The 16146-nt window shown below is 52.2% G+C and overlaps 1 protein-coding gene across 1 annotated transcript; it reads left to right on the top strand.

The window, feature by feature from the left end:
• Positions 1-664: 664 nt before the first annotated feature.
• Positions 665-15819, top strand: LOC104622077 (ADAMTS-like protein 2; the record flags this gene model as incomplete). The annotated part of the gene is made up of 17 exons (XM_010288738.1): positions 665-807; positions 2987-3062; positions 3542-3644; positions 4597-4742; positions 5477-5600; positions 6843-6923; positions 7351-7526; positions 7788-8186; positions 8974-9080; positions 10078-10184; positions 10376-10502; positions 10854-11067; positions 11704-11859; positions 12252-12422; positions 14222-14398; positions 15061-15205; positions 15325-15819. Coding segments are annotated over 17 exons (2571 nt in total), but the record flags the coding sequence as incomplete, so codon positions are not given.
• Positions 15820-16146: the final 327 nt, after the last annotated feature.

Genomic DNA, 16146 nt, shown 5'->3' on the forward strand with positions numbered 1-16146 from the left:
AACCAACAAAAACACAGAATTCCTTACCTGCTGGGAATTGTGGAGGCACAGCCAACAGCAGCCTGTTGCAGTGACCACATTGGGACCAGAAGAGCTCAGGTTTGCCAAATTTAAAGGCTCAACCCCAGCAAGGCATGTTGGGAGAGGGAGCAGTCCTCTTCTGAGCATAGTGGGGTGGGTGGGGAGAGGGCATGACAGCAATTGCAGGAGGCTCTGGTTCTGGAGCACTCCTGAAAATGACTCTTGTGAGGGTTGGAAGGTGAAGAGCTTGGATCTGAGCTGACTTCTTAAAAAAAAAAAAGAGAAGTTTATTAATTGAAATGCAGCTGCAGCAAGGGACAGACGTGTTACCCCCAGCTTCCCCGCCCAAGCACCGCCGCTTTTCTTCTGCTCTCCTGCCCACGCGTCAGGCGGGCAGCATGTGCTGTGATCTGACCCGGGCTGGGAGCGATGCTGTGGGGTCAGGCTGCAGCTAGCGTCACTGTCACACACGTCCAGCCCTTCTGCACATCATGTTGTGAGATCCCAGAGGCGTCCTCCTTCCCATGCAATACTCAGTCTTGGAGGGAAGTTTGAATTTTGAGATGTGTGAGCTTGGCGTGGCCTCACAGGGATCCTGGTGAGGAGCCAGGTTCTCCAGCTAACCATTCTCTGTTTCTGTCAGGACAGTAGTGAGGCAGCAGATGGAGCTGGCCCCTGGGATGAAGAAGTCACCAAGTGGTGGGGAGAGTGGAGCTCCTGGTCTACCTGCTCCCGGTCCTGCGGGGGAGGCGTGATGTCCCGGGAGAGGCACTGCTTGCGACAGAGGTGAGTCGTGTCCCAGGCCTCAAGCAACAGAAGGGGAACGGGGTGCCCCCGACCTGCATTTTGGGGCCAAACCTCCTGGGTTTGAAGGGTCGTCCCTTCTCTCTTCTGCAGCCGCTTGGAAGGAAAGGCGGCTGTTGCCTGTGGGGTAGGCGGTGGGGAGAAGCACACTGCAGTGGGGCAGGCGACAGGCCCCCTGAACGTGTCGCTCACTCAGCCGGGCTCGTCTGATGGGGAGCAAGGGTCTTGGGGCCTGCGGGAGACTTGACGGTGATGGGGCTGTGGGCTGGAGACCAGTCCTATTCCTCTTCCCCTTTCTTTCGCAAACCCTAGCTTGCCACGGCTGCTCTGACCAGCCTAACCCTGATTTGTAGCCACATCCTGTGCTGAGGATGTGGGTACGTATTCCCGGACACCTTATCAGAACTTGATTTACTCCTGGCAGCAGCCAGCTCAGCCACGTCTCAGCAATTTCCCCTCTTTATTCCCTGCCGAGCTTGCAGGTTTTTTTTCCCCTCTGACATTTATCTGGCTGTCCCCTACAGCCCCGTTTGTCCCCTACAGCTGCGACAGTCCTGATAGCAGTTTGGTATCTGTTGGACAGGCTTTGTGGGAGTAGGGAGAGCTGGGGAGCGTCGGCTGCCTGAACTCCTGCTCTCCCCTCTGGGTCACCTTGCCACCGAGCCCTCCTCCTCCTCGGGCACCTCACTACCCTGCTGCTCCAGGCTCCTGAGATGTTAATGAGAGCTGGCAACCTGCAGCACAGCAAGCCCACGGGGGCTGCCCGCCCCACGCTTGGCCCCTTTCCCTTCTGCGTGAATGCACTCCTGAGTGGAGGAAGCTCAGACTAGGGCCCCCATCTGCTCTCCTCCCGGCAGCAGAAGACTTCTTTTATGGGGGCTGCTTGGCAGTGTGGTGAGGTCCCAGATGTGCTGCAGTACCTTCCGTTTGGACGTGGTCTTCCTGCTAACTGGACTTGCCAACGTCTGTGCTGCTGCTCTTCCTCCCCAGCACACTGGTGGCCGTCATGGGAGAGCAGTAGGAAGCAGAGGGCAGGAGGGAGCCCGGGGCTGTCCCACAGCCCTGCACAGTCAGAGCAGCCCTTCTGCCCTTTGCCTGCTGCCAGAAGAGAGATTTTTCTCTCCCTTTGGCATCTGCTCTATCCTTGACTCCACAGCTGGGGAGGGGAGGGCTTTGCTGTGGCATTTTACTCCAGGGTTCAAATCTGAATTTAAAAAAAAAAAAAAAAAGCCCAACGTAAAACCCAGCCAAAAGGTTTCTGCAGCTTTAAGGAGAATGGCTTAAGTGTGAGCCAAGTATGCCCATGAAACAATTTCTGCCAGAGTTTGCAGGCAGGCTCTGCTTCAGCTGAAAGGAGTGGCAGTTTTCAAGGCTTTTGGTGCAAATTTAGGCTTTGCCTACATTGTGTAAAGCATTGCTCTGGAGGGATAGCTGCAGCACCTCTAGCCAGTCCAGCTTGAATATGCCTACGGGGTTCTTCATCACGTAGTGCATCCTGAGTTTCCAATGCTATTAACGCATTGTCTGCTGCTGATCTTTATGCATTGCCTTAAGCTGTGATCTCAGCCATTTTTGCTACGTCATCCCAGCTTTCAAGAATTTTTTTGCCTTTGCATCAGTCAAGGACTCCAGTATCCCCTGGATAACTGCTGCTAGCCAGAGCTAAAGCATCAAGTGTTGAGAGATTCCCATGGTTTTGGTCCATCATCTTCACCAAGCCTTTCCTGCTAATCTTCTAAGGTGTCCAGTCCCCACGAGAGGTACCATCTCTGCCTACTGCACAATGAATCCTGAAATCAACTCCCCTGGTCACTGCAAATCCTGGGTGCTTCCCTGGGAGTGATGGATCATGAGGGTCTATTGTCCTTTTGTCACACAACCCTTTTGGAGCTCAGAGGTGGAGGCACACAGTGGTGATGATACTGCAGTTGCTCCCTGTCTGCACAACCTGCCTCAAAACAAGAGTAGCCTAAAATCACAGTCCACCTAAAAGCACTGAAAATGTGTTTTAGAGGAGATATTGGCTACCCTAGATCCAGAAAGCTTTGCTCCGATAAAGTATCTGCCTTGCTTCTCCCCATTAAGTCAGGCCTGATCCTCTGTCGTCTTCAATACCTTGGTGCTTCACAGCCCTGCAGCTCATTTTCTTTCTGCTTTGCAGGCTCCAGATGCCCCAGGGAACAAACAGCACCATGTGCGTTGGTCAAGCCAAGCACTACCAACTGTGCCAGCAGCAGGTAAGAACCACTTCCAGTACTGACTGGTCCTCACTGGGGCATGTGAGACTTAGGGGGTCACACTTGGAGCTGCAAGAGCACCAGCACTCAGGGTGTGACTGGTCCGTCAGAGGAGTGCAGACAAGGGGTACAATCCACACGTGGGAGATGGGCTTTACACTGTGGGACTGAGAGGTGGGGGAAAAGGATGTGAAAACATATTTGTTGTGGGGTGAGGGGGAGGGATGAAGTTTTTCCAGTACGCTTTTCCCTTCGCTGGAAGCAGTTTTTGCAGGACTGTTAAATATAGCTGTCGGAGGGGCCCTTGGCGATGGAGGCTTGGCCTTTCTGCTGGTGTTACAGCACGTCAGAGTCCATCACTGATTCCTTCCAGGGTGGACAGGGCATTTTCATCCTCCAAGGATGCAGCAGGGACAAGCAGCTGTCACAACCATGGCTGTGACATAGGGAGCTTTTGATCACATTTATTCCCTCCATAGCCGTGCCCAGCCAACACAGCAAGCTTCAAACAGCAGCAGTGCTCCAGTTTCAATGCCAAAGCCTTTGGGAAGCGCTACTACCACTGGATGCCTCTCTATCCAGGTGGGTTTTCACAGCTCCACACAAAGGATAAGGGTGAGAAAACACCCACAGGATCTTCTCAGACACAGGAGAAGGGGAAGGTCCCAGGGAACAAGGGATGGATGCTCCTGGCTGGCCTGGAAGTGCTTCCCTGTGCTCCCTGCTTTGGAGAAATCGTTCCCTGTCTCTTCACAGAACCGCTTCACTCAGCCAGGCCTCCTCTCTCACCACATTGCTCCTGGTTTGGATCCTACATCAGCAGGCACTGGTGGGCAGACAGGACACAGGCTTCTCTGAGTTGTCTTGGCTAACCAGCAGTCATCTTGGCAGAGTGGGTGTTCACGCTCTTTGTGCCTTCTACCATTTTGGCTGCCTCTGTCACCCAGCATGCTTCCCACTAGGTTGGTGGTGGGTTTTTCTGAACAGGATGCCCATCCTTTTCCTGCACAGGCAAGACAAGTTGCTTCATATGGGTTGCCAGATGGCCCTTGAGGCCCAGAATGAGCTCACCTCAGATATTACCATCTTTCTGGACCCACCTGTTTTTCCATTTGCTGCCAAGGGGGCATAGAACATCTACACCTTTAGCTTCAGTTGCTCAGCTGGATGGGATGTAGCTGGCCACAGCCCCATACAGTCAGTACCCCTCTTACAGGTCTTGCTTGCTCTTGTGTATTTATATGTGGCCTGGGATCTGCCGATACAGAGTCCCCTGTCTGGCACAGGGGATGGCACTGCTAAGGGGAGAGGGTATGGCGAGGAAGAAGGTTTGCCAGCAAGAAGCATTTCTGCTAGGCATGACCCCTTTACTACAGGCTACAAAATCTGTAGCCTTGGGGTCTCATCTCAAGCAGCAAGAACATCCAAGGTTCATAGCAAACCATCAGTATGGATAAGAGGAAAGTCCCCTTCCTTGCTGTCCATCTCTCAGCACCTAGATCTGCCTGGTGACTTTCTGCTTCTATCCCTTCAGATGACTACACCAGTATCTCCAACAAGCCGTGTGACCTCCAATGCACCACCCGGAGCGGAGAGAGGCAACTGATGGCCCGAGCACAGGATGGTACCTCCTGCAAGGACAGGACCTATCAAGGGGTCTGCATCAATGGGAAGTGTGAGGTGAGGTTCTGGGAGGAAGTAGTACAGGAATTGGGAGTGTAAGTGCATGGCTGGACCTCCTGGTCATCACAAGGCCAGCAGGGAATTGAAATTGAGACCTGGCGTGGAGTAATTACATTCACATGCCTGTGGGCTAGAGGAGAGCAGAGAGGTTCACACAAAGGGAATTGTATACATCCATGTGTTCCCACTGAGCGACAGCACTTTTCTCCCAGCACAGAGACGACTAGAATTGCAAGTTTGTTTATATAGTAATCCAATTTAAAAAAAAATCTTCTATTTGATTTTTTTTCTCTCATACAGCAAGGATGAGGGGTGGTTGTATATAGTGCTACAGAGAGGTACCTTACAACTTCAGGCAGGCCTGCCTTTGATGCAGCATCTCCTGGAGGGTGATGTTACACGTTGCTATGTCAGTGAGGAGAACTGGCAGAGACAGAAATGAGACAGAGAAATGCAGAGACAGAAGGAACCAAAACAGCTTACCCAAGTCTTACTCCGTTCACCTACACACACAAGCCCCTGCCTCAGGTTCAGGGGCACAGTGTAGATGTCACAAGTCACACAGGTGAACTTCTGCTGCTGTTGGTTTCATTCATTACTCCACTCCAAGCTACCCTACATCTTCCCCCAGAACCTCACAAAAAGGGTGTGGTAGCATTTCCTTGAAAAGACCCTGATGTCATGGGGATAAGCTGGCCCCAGAAAACCCCCTCTTATTTTATTCTTTGCAGCCAGTTGGGTGCGATGGGAGCCTGTACTCACCCCGGACGATGGACAGATGCAGGGTGTGTGGAGGGGACGGCAGCACTTGCCACCGTGTCTCGGGCAGCTTCCGAAAGGCAATCTCACAGATAGGTACTCCCTGCTACCACAGTCCGGAGACTTCACCTGCTACTTCTTACCACCAGCTGGCATGAAGGGTGACTGGCTTGAACGCGGGTAGGAGTTTCCCAACCACTTGGTGGAAAGAGCTGAAGAGTGCCACCCCTGCTTAAATGCCTGTCTTTTGTCCTTTTCACTTAATCATCAGAGGAGATTGGTTTGATGTACTGTATATTAGGCTGGTAAGGTTTCCCTTCAGCTCTTTACAATAGGAAGCAGCTGGGGATCTGTTTGTTCCTATTGATTTTGGCATCTTGCCTACCTCAGATAGTTTGAAGAGATCAATGAATCTTCTTTTATTTGTGCTACGTGTTCATTTGAAACTTGATGAGGGTCACAGCGTTTGTTTCAGTCTGCACTCAGTCTCCTGCCTATGGCTGGCACAGCTGAGGGACAGTCCCTCTGAAACTGGGCTGAGATTCATCCCTTGCAACCTCATGGCCCATTCCTCCACCTACAGAAGGTATAGACTGTGGTATGCTCATTAGTAATTAATTAACTGTGGTTTGAGGATGTTTTGGAACATCATTTCACACTGTTGTTTCACTAGTCTGCCTCACGCTCTACAGACACCAGACTAGAAAAGCACTCAGGCCCTTTTCCAGAGCAGGGGTAATGATGCTAACCCCTCTAGCAGTACAGATACAGTTTTGGCCTCCCATTCCAGTCCTCCTAAAATCTTACAGAACGGATAAGACCTGCATTTCTAGCAGGAAAGACAAGCTGCCAAGCCACGCAACTTTAAGAGCCTTCTTATTTCCTCTCCCTTTAAAGGTCAATTTTTATGCTACTCCTGAGACAAATTCTGTTGAGTCAGGGACTGGGGGGACCTATGGTCTTTTCCATCCTCTGTTCAGCATCAGCCTGATCACTAGTAAGCTTTTTCTGTGCTCTTGCCAGAAAGAGCATGAGAGCACATTCAGCCACACACCTAAAGCCAGACTCTTACACTTGTGCAGCTCCTTCCTGACTCCAAACCCAGCAGTGCTTAGACTGAGCCTTAGAGACGGTAGAGGCGAGTTGTAATGGGACTTCAGAGGGGAGCTGGGATTAGAGCTCACAGACTGGCGCAACATGCATTTATGTCCTTAGTGTTCTGCCCCTGAAGGGCAGCGCTGCCCTCCTATGTATACACTTGTCCCGCGAGCTGCTTTTCCTACCCACACCTTTTTATTCTGTCCTTGAGATTTCCTCACCCTCTGCTCTGTTCCTTAGGTTACGTGTTCATCACCAACATCCCTGCCGGTGCCACGGACATCCTCATCATTGAGCGCAGGAAAACAGAAAACATCCTAGGTAAGCAGTGGAGCCAGATGGCTGCGGAGATCCCAGTTCAGCTGCCGGGGGGGTGGGAGGAGGGCCCTGCGCACACCCATCTGTGCTGAGAGCGCGCTATCTGTGAGCATTTCCTCCAGGGTAGCGCAGGGGCACTTCATCTCTCCATGAGCCAAGGCTACCACATCTCCAGCAGCCAGACCAAGCTCACTATGGGCAGTCCCTGTTGTGAAGGCATTTGCGCTCCGGTTGGAGAGGGGAATGAAAGCAGCGGGCATTGAACACCGCTGATCTGACCTGAGGATGTGGAAAATGAACGCTGCAGAGCCTGTGGTTCTTTTTCTGTGGGGCTTTTCTCAGTCATGAGCTCTTTGCTCTTCCCAGTGCCAGCGCAGCCCCGGTGCTCTGCACAGAGTGTCACATTTGTCCCTTTTCTCTCTCTTTGAAGCACTCGCAGATGAATCCGGGCATTTCTTCTTCAACGGCAACTCCGCCATTGACAACCCCCAGAACTTCAGGGTAGCTGGCACAATCTTCAAGTACCGGCGGCCCTCGAGCCTGAACTCAGATGGGCTGGAGTATATCATAGCTCATGGGCCCACTAACCAATCTCTGAACGCCATGGTATGTGAGGAGCTAGTTTTAGGCTTTCCTGTCTTGCCTGTCCCAAAATTGTGAGCCTCCCTCAGACAAAGGGAATATTAACCTGGTTCCCAAGCCAAACCTGAGTGTGTAGGTGGCTGAGGAAGCCAGATACTGTCTTGGGAGGTTTCCTCGGGTTTCTTTTAACATCCGTCACAAAATGGATGTGACTAGAGGAGGTCTCTGGGAAATACATGTCCTTAAAACAAAAAAGGTGTTGTTTTCTTTCCCTGTTGCCTCCAGTACTATAACTTCAATGGGAAAATGCCACACATAACTTATGACTACACTGTACCACGGACACCACCGCTCCGAACTGCAGCCCCTGCTGTAGACAGACCCCTCTACCATCACCTACCAGAGACCAGCCAGAACCATCCCATTCCAGCCAACTCCAGAGCTGCCCAGGACTTCAACGTCACGTGGCTCTCCTTGTCGCCAGATGATACCAGCGAACAGCTTCCTCTAAGAGAAGGGCATGAAGATTTAGGCTTCAGCCACCCGCACTTCTTCCAAACCAACTCCACCAGTCAGACTCGGGACTGGGGCTGGGAACAAGGTGAAGAGAAGTATGACTTCCAGATGAGACAGGTCTACCATGCAAACACAGGAGAGGAGGAGGAGGAGGAGGAAGCTGCACCAGTTGGTGGAGAAACAGAGTTGGGTTGGTTGCTTTGTTTTTCCTTCTCTCCCATTTTGTTCACTGAAAGCAGACATGCTACATTGGTGGTCTTGAAATCTAAGGTGGCTTTACCATCAGAGCAGACAGGAGGGAAAGATGATTAATAGCGGGGTGGAGACTGTCAGGGAGCAGCAAGGGCCAATAGATCCATAAGGAAAGGGTCACTGGGAGAGGGTGGCCACGATACAGATCGGGCAGTGCCCTCTTGGGCAAGGCAGCCCCACAGCACCTGAGCTTGGCAAGCAGGGCAGTGACAGCAACAGGTCCTAGCAACTCCTCAAACTCAAAGAGTCCAGTGATCATCAGGTGAAAGCAAGGTGACCAGTCAAATCTGAGGGCACTCTGGGAAAGCCAAATAACAATTCAGGGACAAAGTACACCTACAACATTGCTCAGGCCGGGACTGAAGGCCCAGGTCTGAGCTTAAATAGAGCTCCTGAGCAATGGACTGAGGGCAGTTAAAACCTGTTGGTGCACCCTGGTGGCAATTTATGATTTTTAGGCCCAATACTGAATGTTTTTTGCCTTGCTAAATACCACATGCTGAAGTATAAGCCATCCAATATAGTTAAAGCATCCCTATATTTTTCTCCCAGCTCTCAGGTTCAATCAAATTTCCATCAGCACAGCTGTACCCTACAGCATGAGGAGATCCGAGCTGTCGGAGAACAGCCGCATAGCATCCTCCAGGCTTCGTCTCTTCAGGCGACTGTGTCACCGAGACCCACACAACACTGCATTCTGTAGGGAGCTGCAGCACCTGGCAGCCAGGCTGGCCCCGAGGAATGCCACAGCAGGACTATGGACCGAGACAGCTGCCCGGTGGCCGCAGGGCCTCCACAAAGCGCCGGCCCGTAAGAACTCACTGGAGGACTTGAAGGTGGAGGCATTTGCTGGGAGTCAGGGGGAAGCAGCCAACTACAGCATGATGGCATCTATGGAGAGCCCTCTGCTAGGTGCCAGCCCAACCACGGACATCAGCCAGGCAGAGCCTCTGCAAGCCCCTGGCACTGAAAGGTGGCACTTGATTTCCTGGGCAAAACAGGAGCATGGTTAGCTGGGGAGGGAGGGTCAAGCCAATCCTCTGGTAGTCTGACTGCTGTCCTTGATGTCCCCATTCTCCAATGTCTATCCATGTAGCTGCTGTAGATGTTGACCAATGGTGTGGCACAACTGGCTTGACTCTGAGCTCCCAGAACGTCTTTTGCCCCCGTCAGCCTCTAAGAGATCCATTTAAATGAGTTCTGAAGGAGCTGGGGGAGCAACACTAATGTGATTGTAAAGAAGGCCAGGAGTCTATAACACGTCACATACATACACACACACACACACATTTACCAGCATATCATACCCCTTCTGTCCCATTCTTCCATGCACACATGCCTCTGTGACTTCAATAAACATTTGGCAGGAAAACAAGGACCACCTTTTAAACATTTCTGGCAAGCCACATGTGAACTTTTGCACCACATTATATGATAAGAGGGACCTTACTTGAGCTCCCCTTTCCAACCTAATGTCATACCGCTTGAGGTGATAGCATGAACTGAGGCTGAGGGCAGCCACATGTTCAAAAGACCGTAATACAGACAAGTCTCACTATGAACGATGCCTACTCTCAGAGGATGTTGATCCATGGCTTTTCACAGCCTTGCTAGTTGAATTCAGGAGCTGGATCAAGGCTTTACACTCTCTGTTCATCAGTGGTCCATCTTACCCAAAGTGGTGGAGCTGGAGAGCAGAAACACTGGGTTTCTTCCCATCTTCAAAGACAGCGAGGAGGAAATTCACTGTATTTTATGTTTGCAGCAATTTTTCAGTTTTAGCTCACGCCGCCTCCTTTTTCCACAGCAATGAGTTTGATGTGAGCCCCATGGGCCATGACGACATTAGCTTGGCTGACATGTATCGGTGGAAAGTCTCAGCTTATGCTCCCTGCAGCTCCACATGCACTTCAGGTAGGTTTGGCTTCAGGTGACTGATCGTGTGGGATCCTTTTTGGATGTTGATGGAGAGAATACTGGTATTTTTTTTAAAATGGCAGGTAGAGTTTCAGATGCAGTGAGCACTCCAGTAATTTAATCATGGTGGGAGGAGGCTTTTGGATCTGATGGAGCCTGACCAAGAGAGGGTCTTGATTGCCCAGCAGGTATCAGCACCTCCTACGCAATGTGTGTACGGTACGACGGAGTGGAAGTGGATGAAACATACTGTGATGCCCTAACCCGACCAGAACCTACTCACGAATTTTGCACAGGGAGAGACTGCCAGCCTAGGTGAGTGGAAATGACATCAGCTGTCCATGGGCACAACATATCTTTGTAAGGATCATTTTCTCTGCAAAATATCCAGCCCTGAAATGGCTGTAAGATACACTTAAACAGTTAAGCCTTTGTAAGCACAAAGAGGGAAGGAATTTGTTGTCTGAATTGCCTGCTAAGGGCAAAGTTGGCTTTCAAGACCAGCATCCCCCTTAGCAGAGACATATACGTGATAGCGGGTTCATAGCAGCAAGTACCAGGTGAGGGAGTCTCAGGCGTGCAGGAGCTCCTCAGCCACCCCCTGTCCCTTGTCCCACTTACCTGGGTTTTCCCTTGTGCTTTCTCTCCTGGGGACTGCTCGTGGAGGTGGGAGACCAGCCGGTGGAGCGAATGCTCCAGGACCTGTGGTGAGGGCTATCAGTACCGCACTGTGCGCTGCTGGAAGATGCTGGCTCCGGGCTTTGACAGCTCTGTTTATGACGACCTCTGTGAGTCAGCTGGGCTGGCCAGGCCCATGGAGAGGAAAGCCTGCAAGAACAAGGCCTGTGGGCCCCAGTGGGAGCTCTCCGAGTGGTCTGAGGTAGGCAGAAGGGGAGCTTTGCTCCCAGAGGTAAGCAGCTGGGGCTGGGCTGGGGCCTGGAGGATGGTGGCTGGCAGATGCTGGGCACTGAGGAAGTCCCTGGCCAACTCCATCCTGGGAAGCAAGGACTGCCTTTACCCACTGCTCCCCTGTTCTGGCACTACCCAACAAACAGAAGCCATTGAAAAACAATTTTTTCTAAGGTCACTTCTCAAGCAGGACGTTGACCAAGCGAAAGCCCTGTCAGCAAGAGGCTTTGCCTCCCTCTTCCCAAGGATTTAACTAAGGGCAGATGGGAAAACAGTATGGAGACACAGAGGAGCTAAAACACAGTTGAAATCCCTTTGATTGACTTCCCACATCCTGCATGGGACTGGGACAGTGGAGCTGCCTGGTGACTTTGAATAGGGGTCCAGGCCTCAGCATCTTGGAGCGCTGGAGTTCTAGGACCCAAAGTAATTAAGCAGCAGAGATAGAGATGGACCCACCTTTTTCTGTCCCTGCCAGGGCCCTTCCCCTCCTCCCCAGTGCAGCAGGAGGAAGGCGGGAGGGGGCATAGCTGCCTCCCTTGCCTTTGCTCATCCCCCTTGTTCGCCACTTCTGAGCCCCAGGGCTGACTCTGCGTGGCCATTGCAGTGTTCAGCCCGGTGTGGCACGCAGGGGACGATGAAGCGGGAGGTGCGCTGCTCGGTGGAAGCACCCCTCTGCGACGAGTCCCGGAAGCCCAGCAGTGAGAAAACGTGCACAGGCCCACCCTGCGACCGCCGCTGGACCGCTTCAGATTGGGGCCCGGTGAGTCCAGAGGGTTTGCTTCTCCTTGCACCCGATGCCGGGGGTGCGGGGCTGGCAGGAGGGAGCAGGTGGGCAGTCACGCTACTGCTCTCCTTTGGCTTTCTTCTGGCAGAGGCTAAGCTCAAGAAACTAGAATAATCTGCATTTTTGCCTCTCCACGCTGTAAGTTTTTGATTAGCTGTGAGGTGAGCTCCATTCAGTAATCTGGGAAGCTCACGGCACCTGGGGAATGGAAACCCCTGACCAGATGTACCTCTAAAGACCCTTGGGATCCAGTGCCACAGTACCAGTGCCAGGGCTAAGCTCTGGACTGGGGTCTCCTGGCACCACTGACCCTGACCCCTCCACTTTCCTGCTTTCTGATGTGTCTAAATGCCCTTTATTCCTCCAAGTGCTCAGGTTCGTGTGGTGAGGGACGCATGAGCCGCTTCATCGCATGTCGCAACCTGGAGGGCAAGGTGATCTCCAGCTCGCAGTGTGACCCAGCCACCAAGCCCCTGGCTGTCCATCCATGTGGAGACAAGAACTGCCCCGCGCACTGGGTGGAGCAGGAGTGGGACCAGGTAAAACCAAGCCCAGCCCTATGTCATTAGCCCTCCTTCCCACCCCATATCCAACAGGACATGGTGGGAGCCTGGCTCCCTTGCTGGAGCAAGGTTGTATGGTGTGACCTCCAGCCATGGAGTGGTACCCTTGTCCTAGCTCCTTTTAGAAAGAGGGAAGGAGTAATGACTACCCTAGCTTGTCCCCCTCCAATACCCTGTAGACCACCCCAAAGTTTTTGGCATTTGTTGCCTTCCCAGGGACCTCCAATGGAGGGCAGCAACGTCCTAAGGAAATAATCCTCCTCTCCCACCTCTGGCGCCCAGCTGGCAGTTGCAGACACCCCAGCAGAGCTCTTTGTCCAGCACATGCAATCACCGCCCCCAAAATGACACCTCTCCCCCGCCCCCCCCCCCCCCCCCCAAGATTTTGGTCCCACCACTAAAGAGAAAGCCACAACAAAACCAGCTTAATCTCTGATAAATGATAGCCAGAGGTAAACCTGAACCACAGCCCAGATCCCTGCCCTGAAGTCACATCCAGGCCAGGACTGTGTGCTTGCCTCAGGACTTGGAGTCCAGTCAACATGGTCCAGGTGCCTCATTGTACCAAATAATCAATCTCTGCCAGTCTGCTTACTCCCCTTTTGTTGCTCAAGGCCTAGAGGCTTTAGGCTTCCTGATACAAGCTGATCCAAATCCCAGAGCACCCAGAGGAACACACTGAGTCAGTTGTGGGGTTTGAGCTTTGTCTTTAAAGCCTTGAGCAAAACAGGGATTCACAAAGCACTAAGGAAGAAAATTTCTAGGGAACCAGAGAAGCAGCCAAGCCCTCTCCCCTCCAACCATAGCTAAACCTCTGTTCTCCTGTTGCTACCCTTTATAGCTGTTGACTTCATTCAACTGAGTCTCCCTCCAGCACTGGTAACAAGCACAAACTGGTTAAACCTGGGGACCCATGGCAGTCCCGTAACCCTCTCCTGCTCTGGCTTACAGTGTGGGTCACACCTAATACTGCAGTGCAGTTTTTCAGCTGTGTCCAGGCTATTAAATTTACCTGAACTCTGAAAGACCAGCTGAGCTTCCCACCTTTGTGTGTGCCAGCTTCTTTGCCTTTGCTGTGTTCTCTCAGCTGATCAGCTCTGAGTTCACAGGATGACTGAGGGCAGATGCAAGCCAGCTGTGCTGGCCCTGCCATGGTGAAGAAGGGCACAGAGCAATGAAATCTCAGCCGGCAACTGTCTCCGTGGGCATCAGGGAGCAGAGCCAAGCTAGAATCAGATCTTGCCTCTTGCTGCTTCTCTTAGTGGTGTCCTGAGAGAGTGAGTCCTCCCAGCTAAGCCTGCATAGCCCTGGACTCAGCAGTACTTAACCACGCAAATCACCTGCAGTGCAGCAGTTTGGTCCCCTTGGGCCCATGCAAAGCTTGTCAGTACTGCAAGATGTAGGTTGCTACATGAATACGCTACATGGTTTTTGAGAACACAGATACACATAAAATAAGACAGAAACAGCTTCTTGTAGTCTTACCTTGGCTGCTCCAGGTCCCTTGTGGTAGCTGCTTTCAAGGCCAGCCAAGGTGAATTCAGCATTCCCAGTGCTGTATAAATACTAATTACCAGCTCCTGTCCTTGCTCCCTAAGATATTCAGCTCTTTTTCAGGCACCCATTGCTCTTGTGACCTGGGAAGAACTACCTTCGTTAGACTGGTGTTAGCACACGCATTAAGCACCTTACTTCTGAGCAGAAGGCCATCTTACTTGAAGCACTACAGCTGATGAGCATCATTTGTTACCTGGCTGTTACATTTTCTTTCCCAGTGTGATGCCAGCTGTGGGCGAGGGATGAAGACCCGGGTTGTCTTGTGTGCGGGCCTGGAGAATGGTGTGTACAGGGAGTACCCCGAGAAGCGCTGTGAAGCCTCTCAGAAACCTGAGGAACAAGCTGCCTGTTTCAGGAGACCATGTTCAACATGGTTCACTACCTCCTGGTCTCAGGTAGGGCTCGGGGTGGTGGGGAAGGGGGAGAGGAGGCCTCATAACCCTGGTTGGTGGAACACGACCTCCTTTCTAGCAGCCTGTTCCGCTGAGGGCTCTGTTAGGTCCCCATGGGACCATGAGCTCTGCTCTTCTGCAGACCAGGCAGTAGGTGGAGGGACTGGCACACACCAAGCTGGAAAAAAACTTAGAGCGTGTGGATTATTGCCACGAGCAAGAGCACACACCACACTGCAGGCATACAGGATACAGCCATGTCTCCTCCCCTGCCAGGAGACAATGTTCTGTCTTTCCCTTGACTCGAACTGGTGAGCGGTTAGGGAGTGGGAGGATAGGGCAAGCTGGGCCTGACTGACAGCAGCCATTCTCTTCATCTTCATCACAGCATCAACACTCAAAGGAAAAACAATTCCGAGTCGCATTAAAGAGATGAAAGCAAACTCCTCCCTTGCTCTGCCCTGACCCCAGCTCAAGGAGGCTCTCCTGCAGCAACGAGAAGGGAGCCTAAGTTTGAGATCAGTGTGGGATTTGACCCAAACATCCTCAAGAACAGTCTCCAAAGCAGGGACCAGGTGGTCTCACTGGAAGAACAAACTTGGGGAACTACAGAAAAATAAAAAAATGCCTCTCATGATCCCTTTCCTCTCTCTCGATCCTGACAGTGCAGCAAGACATGTGGTGCTGGTGTGCGACTGCGTGAGGTGAAGTGTTACCAGGGGGAAGCGCTGGCTCAGGGCTGTGACCCCACTTCCAAACCAGAAGCCAGGCAGACGTGCCAACTCCAGCCGTGCCCCACAGAGGCACCAGGTAAGTCTGGGAGGGCAGGGAGGGAGAGGAGCCCTTGGGAGCCCTTTGCTCTGTCCAGCTCTCTGCTGGGGAAGCCCATCTCCTTTTTAACCCCTTCTGTGGATGCTTCTGTTCCCCAGAAGACGACTGTGAAGACAAAGCGACAGCCAACTGCGTGCTGGTGCTGAAAGTGAAGCTGTGCTCTCACTGGTACTACAGGAAGGCTTGCTGCCGGTCGTGTCGGCTCAAGTCACCTTGACTGCTGCCAGGCTGTACTTCCCTTCCAAGTTCAGGGGCAAGAGCCCCCTCGAGCCAGACTTCACGACTTGAAGCCACCCCACTTGGCTTGGCTGTGGAGCCAGTCCCTGTAGACCAGCCTGCTCAGCGAGGAAGGATTCCTAGGACTTAGTCATCACTGTTCCCTCTCCAAGAGGATCTTACACATGATAAACCATCAGTTCCTAGAAAGCTACTGAGAAGTGAGTTGGGAAAGCCTGTCCCTGCTGTCGTCATCTCTGAAGAGCTCTAGTTGGAGGTGGTGGGGGGCAGAGGCCAGCCCGCAGCAGGGCACAGACGACAGCGGCCAACTCTCTGGTATGCCCTGCAGATTTTTCTCCTACAAGGGCAATTTCCAAAACACACTGAAAAATTCTGTGTCACAATAAAGAGCTAAACTGTAAAACTGTGGTTTTGGGATGCCTGTACCTAGGCCAGAGGCAAGGGAGGAAGGGGGACACAAGAGGGACAAAAGCAGGGGAGGAAAAATCCTTGCACCAGTACAGCTTCCAGGCAGCACCAGATAAACCCTGTTTTATGTTGCCTGCCAAAGAACAGAAACCACTCCTGTTTTGTATTTCAAAGTCCTCGTTTATTTCTGACATTGAATTTGAAACCATAGCTGAGCAACAAAGACGGAGAATAATAACAGGAGGAATCTGAAGTGGAAAAAATCTGGGATCCCT

Source organism: Phaethon lepturus, unplaced genomic scaffold (assembly GCF_000687285.1).
Source record: "Phaethon lepturus isolate BGI_N335 unplaced genomic scaffold, ASM68728v1 scaffold30546, whole genome shotgun sequence".
Taxonomy (NCBI): Eukaryota; Metazoa; Chordata; class Aves; order Phaethontiformes; family Phaethontidae; genus Phaethon; species Phaethon lepturus.